The sequence below is a fragment of the Phalaenopsis equestris genome, unplaced genomic scaffold, assembly GCF_001263595.1.
Source record: "Phalaenopsis equestris unplaced genomic scaffold, ASM126359v1 Scaffold000421, whole genome shotgun sequence".
Classification (NCBI taxonomy): Eukaryota; Viridiplantae; Streptophyta; class Magnoliopsida; order Asparagales; family Orchidaceae; genus Phalaenopsis; species Phalaenopsis equestris.
In genome coordinates, this window is record NW_018164862.1 from 1,139,548 (window position 1) to 1,148,030 (window position 8,483).

At 37.4% G+C, this 8,483-nt stretch overlaps 1 protein-coding gene across 4 annotated transcripts in view; it reads left to right on the forward strand.

Moving 5' to 3' along the window:
• LOC110027217 (DNA ligase 1) overlaps positions 1–6,394 on the forward strand; it is a 75,234-nt gene extending 68,840 nt beyond the window's left edge. The window contains exon 15 of one of the 4 annotated variants that reach the window (XM_020728553.1): positions 6,042–6,394. In XM_020728553.1, coding sequence (XP_020584212.1) covers positions 6,042–6,056 — 15 coding nt within the window. In that variant the 3' untranslated portion in view covers positions 6,057–6,394. Of the gene's footprint in view, positions 1–5,366; positions 5,428–6,041 lie in introns of those variants that run through there. The other 3 variants (XM_020728552.1, XM_020728550.1, XM_020728551.1) reach the window with 3 other exon arrangements.
• The last annotated feature ends 2,089 nt before the right edge of the window (positions 6,395–8,483 follow it).

Here is an 8,483-nt window from a genome sequence, read left to right on the forward strand (position 1 = left end):
TCCATATGTCACTATGAATCAGATGAAAAAGATGAAAACTTCTTTTATTGCTAATAGGAAAATATACACGGGTATGTTTTGTCAATTCACAAATGTCACAATGAAACTCAGAAATATCTAATCCTTGGAATAAATGAGGAAACATTATATTTAGAAACCCAAAAGAGGGATGACCAAGACGTAAGTGATACAGCCAAATGACATTTTTGTTCGAGGAATTAAGGAAAGATGAAGACAAATTGCTCCTAATTTTCTGGGATGGTTCAAGGTGGTAAAGACCGCTTATTTCCTTAGCAAGTCCAATCCTCCTCCCCGAGTCCTGTTCCTGAAAAACACAATAAGAAGGAAAAAAAAAACAGCATAACAGTTGAGATCATGAGTCAATTTTTGGATGAACATAAGGCGGGCTTTTGTTTTCAAACACACGGGAGGGAAGTCTATTGATCATATATGTGGCAGTAAGAACGACTTCTCCCCAATAGGACTTAGAAACATTCCCTTGAAATAGTAAGGCTCGGGTGGTGTTGAGTAAATGCCCATTCTTTCTTTCAGCTACTCCATTTTGTTGGGGTGTGTCCACACATGATGAGTCATTGATAATCCCCTGTGATTGAAAGTAAGGTGATAGAATTTGATTGAAGTAGTATCTAGCATTGTCTGTCCTAAAGCTTTTTATTTTGACCCCAAATTGATTTTGATCCATTGAATGAAAATTAGGTATAACAGTGCTGACATCAGGTTTTTGTTTAAGAAGGAAGAGTCATGTAACCCGGGTGCAATCATCAATTAAGGATATAAACCAATGAGCCCCAAAAACATTAGGTATAGTGGAAGGACCCCATATGTCACTATGAATCAGAAAAAAAAAAGATGAGAACTTCTTTTATTGCTAATAGGAAAATATACACGTGTATGTTTTGCCAATTCACAAATGTTACAATGAAACTCAGAAATATCTAATCCTTGGAATAAATGAGGAAACATTATATTTAGAACCCCAAAAGAGGGATGACCAAGACGTAAGTGATACAGCCAAATGACATTTTTGTTCGAGGAATTAAGGAAAGATGAAGACAAATTGCTCCTAATTTTCTGGGATGGTTCAAGGTGGTAAAGACCGCTTATTTCCTTAGCAAGTCCAATCCTCCTCCCCGAGTCCTGTTCCTGAAAAACACAATAAGAAGGAAAAAAAACAGCATAACATTTGAGATCATGAGTCAATTGTTGGATGGACACAAGGCTTGTTGACAGTTTGGGTACGTGAAGAACGTTTTTAAGGATAAGACTAGGTGTGATATGTATATCATCAATCCCTGCAACGGTAGCTAAGGAGTCATTGGTCATGATAATTTTTCTATTACTTGGACATGGGGTATAGGCGTGGAAGAGTTGAGATGTGGGGGTCATATAAAAGGCTTTAGGACATTGTCTAAGACATTGATGCAAATAGTTTTACCCTGCTGGTCAATAGCACCGAAGACTATGATCCAAGAGTTAGTATAGAATTTGTCTAAGACATTGATGCAAATAGTTTTACCTGAAAGAGCTATCGAACATGCTCCAGAAGGCTTCTCAAGAGATCCCAACAAGCTTCTCAATTTCTCAATTTCTTCTCTGCTAAACCCCTCTATTGTTGAATTTTCCTCAATATTGGGTTGCTCTGCCATATGCGCTCGAGGCCTTTGTTGCCCCCCACGGTTGCCCCTACCACAGATTGTCTTTGTTCTACTTCCCTTGGTTATCTCTACCCGAGTGTTTAAGCAGATCAGTCTTCGACTTTTCCTAATTTGTTTTTGCTGCTAAGGCTGGCCCATCCATAGTATGTGGTTCAAGCATGACACTCCTTCGACTTTTTTCTGCTCGGATTAATGAGATTGTCTCTTCTAGAGACGGTGTATCCTCCTTGCCGAGGATTTGGATTCTAACATGATCAAATTCAGAATTCAATCCTGCCAAAAAATCATATATCCGATCCTTCTCAATGAACTTCTTCAAAGTGGCAGCATCATCAGGACATTTCATCTCAATTATTCGATAGTGATCCAGTTCCTGCCAAAGATTTTGCAACAGAGTTGCATACTCTGTGACAGATTTGTCTCCTTGTTTGGTGGCTTCGGTTTTTGTTTTGATTTCATACACAAGGGCAGCATCACGGGCCTTCGAGTATGTGCGGTTGATATAGTTCTAGATTTCCTTTGCGGTATTCAAGAACATGCAAGTGTCACTGATCGTTTGGTCCATGGAATCCCATAGACATGACATAATCATGGAGTCCTCTTCCCATGCTGTAGAGGCTGGATCCCTTCTTCCTGGTCCGGTTCCAAGTAGGTGATTAAGCCTCACTTTGCCCTTTAGGTATGTGCGGACAATTTGGGACCATTTGAGATAGTTCTTCTCATTGAACCTGTTGGATGCCCGAATATTCTGCAACTCTCCAATTTTCTGAACAACATTGGATTCTTCGGAAGGGTTGAAATTGCTGGAGACAGTGGTTTCGGACATTGACATGGTGGAGAAGAGGAATTCACAACAATTAAGGCTGGAATCAGCGGCTGCAGCGGTAAAAGAATCACAACAATTAAGGCAGCGAATAAAAGAATAAGAGGCCCATGGGCGACAAAGAAGGAATAAAAGAATCAGCGGCTCAGGAGCGACAAAGAAGCGGCTTAGCAACAAAGGATTCAACGGTTCAGCGACAAAAGAATCCTCAGAGCGATCGCAAGATCTGCTTCTTTATGCGCTTCTTGATGATCTTCCTCGTGAGCAGCGGAAAAGAATCAAATGGCTGCAAGCAACCCTAGAGGCGAATAGCGGAGGAGAGCCGAATGACCCTAAGCGAAAAGGATCGAATGGCGGCAACAGGCGGCAGTGTCCTCTAGGGTTTGAGCCCTGGCTCTGATACCATGTGGGAATTCAGAGAAATAATTTTGTATTTCACTTCTTTGAATTGATAATACAAAGTATTATATAGGAGATTACAAGTAGAAAATACTAGGAAACTATTTCACTAATTCCCTTAATTTAAGGGATTACAAATTAATTCTAATTCCCTCAATTTAAGGGATTACCAATTAATTCTAATTCCCTTAATTAAGGGAATTAGAATTTATTCTTCCAACCTTATTTCCATCTCAGACACATCTCGACATTAAGCAGTCCCGACTGAACCTTGAGGGGTTGATGCGAATCAATACTAATATAATATGCACTTTGTTATTTACCTTGAGTTTTAAAAAATCTTAGCAATTTTTCTCACTTAACAAACCTGATAGCAATATAGAACGGTAGAACCATGAGTATTCACAGTATTGCTCATATTTCTAGGCTGCTGCTACTTGCTACAGAAGATAGGGGGTGGAAGGGTAGTACTATTTTTTCCCAAAAAAAAAAAAAGAGAACAATTTTAAGTTGATATTATTGTTGAGGGGGGTGTATTATTACCCAACAAACAATATGGTTCCCACAGTTCCTTCATTTGTCTGACCTTATATAAACCCAAAGTGGCGTGACAATCTTTCAAGGCAAAGTTCATTGACTTTAGTATTATGGATAAGAAGGTTGAATGACGCCTTTCAAAATGATAGAGGGGAAGAAGATGCTATTTGCATGAGTGATTGGCATTCATCCTGAATCATTGGCGAAAAAGGTTGAGATTGAAATTGTTGTTTTTATTTAATTTTGATTGAGTGGAATGAGAGGCTTGAAATTGTAGATTTGTAGAAGGGGAAAGGAAAAGGAGAAGGGAGAAATCGAATGGGGATTAGGGGTTTTCACATAGATAGCACTCAATCAAATATTTCACTTTCAAGCATTTCAATGTATTGTGGATTAGTGGTTTTTACATACATAGTTCCCAAAACTATCATTTTTACGTATTCCACTAACCAAACTTTAATATTACTGAAATCGCACCCCAAAAGCTTATATTAGAAGGCCCGAGGGGGAAAGAAGAAGAAGATGAATTGGAGAAAGATTGCCGAGGAATCCAAGAACAACTGAGCGTGAGTAGAGGAAAAGGGCAGGGAGGGGCAATGGGGAACGAGAGATAGAAAATCAGAGAAGCCTCCTTTATTGCTTCTGAGACGGATGTTTATTTTTTTTAACATAGCTGTGTTTTGTTTTCTCTGCTCTTGTTCTCAGTCTGATGAGGCCACCATAGGGAAGAAGAAGACAATAGGGGCAGAGAAAAGGCTGAAATCAGGAATTGGTTAAAAAACTAAACAATCTCCTTCCCTGTCGAATGCGTGGAAGAAGAAGACAACAGGGGCGGAGAAAACGAAAAAGCTTCATTCCTTGTCAAGTATTTGTTTTTGGCTTTGCTGCATTGTGTTGGGGCTTTGGAACATCACTACTGTCATCTCTAGAGCCAACAAACACAAGCTTCTTTCCCGCGCAGGCCTGCTAACGTGTGACGGAGGAGTTAAGAAGGAGTGCGTTACTTGATAATAGAAGGATTTTGGGTGTGATTTCTGTAATATTAAAGTTTGGTGTATAGAATACGTAAAAATGATAGTTTTGGGTGCTAAGTATGTAAAAACCCTTACAATTTAATTGGGTGGGTGAAGGTGTATAATTTCAGTTTAAAGGTGAATCACAGCTCTCTCTTTATGTACACACTCAGATGGGAGGGCCATAGGCGAAGAAAGCAAAAGAAATTTCTGTTATAATGGTGAGCCTAATGTGAGCAGTTACCTCCCTTTATTCGTAGTTTGCTTGTTGAAGCAAGTCATGAAAAAAGTTAATTTGAATAAAGTTTTGAATCTTGCTAGCTTATCACACGTAATTGGCCTTGTGTTGTGTTTCCCAACGAACTCCGTTGCATGAAATCCTCTTCCCTTTGCATGTAATTGGTAGAAGATGGTTCAAAGGGGAATTTCTTTGTGCGAGAATGGGATGTTTAACTCTCTTTAGCATCAAGATAAAGCAGTGAGCATGAATATGTCAACTTGCAAAACTATAGCTTGTGAGCTAACGAGCAAATCCTTTTGTGTTTGCAGGTTAGGTTCAGGTTGAGTTGGCAAATCTTCCTATGTATTTGCAAATATAACACCACTACATACTACTCAATTCTTATGTATTTGCAAATCTAACACCTAAACTTTTACTTTTTACATTTATGCCAACCAAAATTTTCATATCTAACATGCCACTTTAACTTCAAAAAATGAATTACACATTTTCATGCATAGGTAAGGTGGTATGTATTTAAAAATTAAAGTTTTGGTGTTAGATTTGTGAATACATAAGAATTGATCAGTGTGTATGTAAATTTTCCTAGTTTTTCTCCTTATTACTTGTTTCAAAATTCTTAGCTAAGGTGAATCCATTTGGTAAAATAAACTACTTGCCATTCTTTATCCTTTCAGGCTATGCCAACATCCTATCTCCTGATGAACATGTAACAATGGAGATCGAAAACGTGCTTAATGTTAAACAGTTTTCTTGCCAACGTCTGGTATTTTATTCAAGTTTTGGCATTTGTACGCTCCATATATTTTCAAAATTAAAGATGTTCGCCCCTGAATTTGTAAACTGTGTCCGGTACTGTAAATCCTATACCCCAAGGAGTCGATTATTTCATTGAATTGGAAATTAAGGATAAAAATGGAGCCACGAAGAAGCATATTATTATTTTTATTGAAAGATTATAGATATTGATAAAGCTTTCAAATGAATATTAAATGTTTAAGCAATAGATTCTGTACCTGGCATTATTACTGCATACTTGTTTGCTATTGATTTTTAGCCCAGAATCTATCAGATTCATTTGATGCGTAGCTTCTAACTAAGCTTTTTTTAAGTTGATGTTTATGATTGGACTTAGAGTCAGTTTTGGTTAAACTATATAAACCGAGGCTTGACGGCTCGACTTTGTTCTCCCTTTATTTCTCATTAGCAGTTCTAACTTAATAAAACCGATGTATATTGCATATTTCTCTTTCTATTTTTAAGCGATACAAATATTTTAAAGTTTTTTATTTTTGTTTCTCATTAAAAATTAAGCATTTTTTTGACATTTCTCTTTTCTTTTTTTCTTGCAGCTCTCTGAGGTGTAATTTTGATGTATTTATCATGATACTTTGGGGCAGTTTTTAAAACACCTGTGGACAGAAAAAAAAAAAATGGCCTATACCATGTCAAAATTAACTCTGCAGTGTTGTGATTCAGAAATATTTAAGGTGAATTTTCTTTTTCTTTTATATTTATTAAATGTTTGATGTCACCAAGACATTCAGCTGCTGAGGTATTAGCCTTTGAAAGCTTTGTTGTATTGTTAGTTGAAGGCAGCTCGGGTCTTTTTTTTTTTTTCTCCAATTATTTTTAATTTATAAATGCTGTCATATTTCCTGTCTAGTATTTATTCCAAACATAATGTTAAATTGTACATATTGTGTATTTTCATATTTGAAAATAGATGATTTTTGAGTAATTTATACTTTAATTCAATTTTCCTGGGAAGTGACATGTATTAGTTGATCATCTATCATCTGCACCAAATTTGTTTGAGTTAAATGTCTCTCTGATTGCTGATGATATTTCTAAGATTTTAAAATGAATATATTTTATTGTTCTTTTAAATAAACATTTTAAATTATTGATAATTATGGTGTATTTGGTGATTCTTATTCGTTAGATATGGGTATGGTTTTCTATCACTCTTATTTTAAATGTTTGGTGTTATTCCTTATGTTAAGAACATAATATGTTTGTGTAACTATGTTTTATGATAATCTGATAGATGTTACCTGATATATTGGTCTCTAGTACCGCATGATCATTGAGAATGCGCAATCTTATACCCACAACTATTAATAGCTGGAAAAATCAGGCGAGTGGAGCATGACTATTTCTCTAAAAATTTAGCATTGAATTTAATTGTTTATAAAAATTTTAATTTGATTTCGATATATATATATATATATATATATATATATATATATGCGTTGCATACTCAGATTAGCTTTTTGGTCATCGGCTTGTTCCCGCCCCTGAGTGTAGGTTCAATTCACCACCCCTGCCCCTGAGAGTATAGTGTTATATTCAAATTTAAAGGCGCATATAAGATGACCGGAGCTCAGTCTCCCACCATGTTGAGAATGTGGAGCCTAGTGCATCTCTTTATTAGGAAATCATTAGTGTTAATTATATGATTAATTAACTTCCGAAATAGTGATTCCCACTTTTCTGTGTTTCCTGCCTCTCATTTTTCTCTTTCCGCGGAATCGCAGGAAGGATGTCTCCGCGTAGACCATTTAATGCATTCCCTTTATGCGTTTTTTCTGAACATTATAAAAGCCAAAGCTAACTCCTTTAAGACCACCACTCCCATACACTCTCTCCTACGGCTATCATAAAAGAAGGGGGAAGGTACAAAAAGGCTGATGTTGCTTTTGGGAAGGAATTCCTTTGCTCTTTGTTTTATCTTTTTACGTGGCTTAAGAAAAAGAGAGGAGAGAGGAGAATAAAGGAGAGAGAGAGAGAAAGAGAGGAGAAAAATTAAATCTTTGTAAACGTCGAGGCGCTCGACGGTGTGATTTCTTCAGCTAATAAAATCCTCTGCAGCTCCGTGGACGTAGGCAATTTGCCGAACCACGTAAATCTTGTGTCGCCTTTTTACGGTGAATTTTTCTCGATCTAATTTTTCGCTTTATTGTCGTCGTTTTTTTTATAACAATTGGTATCAGAGCCCCGGTTCGGATCTGAGGAAGAACGATGACCGGAGACGAAGTGAAGGTTTCAGGGATCGAGAAGTTCGACGTGTCAAATTTTCTGGTGTAATTTTTTATCTATTTTTCGCTTTATTGCCGTCATTTTTCATAATGGTATCAGAGCCCCGATTCGGATCTGAGGAAGAACGATGACTGGTGATGAAGTGAAGGTTTCAGGGATCGAGAAGTTTGACGGCATGGATTTTGGATACTGGAGGATGCAGATAGAGGATTACCTCTATGGGAAGAAACTTCATCTTTCGTTACTGGGAAAACGACCGGAGAAGATGGAAGAGACTGATTGGAATCTGTTGGATCGACAGATTCTGAGGGTTATTCGATTAACCCTTCGAGGTCCGTTGCTCACAAAGTCATAAAGGAGAGGACGACGACAGATCATATGACGGCCCTATCAAGTATGTATGAAAAGCCATCGATGAACAACAAGGTGCACTTGATGAAAGAGTTATTCAACCTGAAGATGGCAGAAGGTGTGTCGGTTGTTCAACATTTAAATGATTTCAACACTATTACAAATCAACTATCGTCCGTTGAAATTGATTTTGACGATGAGATTCGTGCACTGATATTGTTGGCTTCATTGCCAAATAGCTGGGAAGCCATGAGGATGGCAGTTAGCAACTCTGCAGGTAAAACCAAACTTAAATATGATGATATTCGTGACTTAATTCTTGCTGAAGAGGTGCGCAGGAAAGATTCTGGCGAGATCTCGGGTTCGAGTTCAGCACTGAATGTTGATTCCAGAGGGAGATC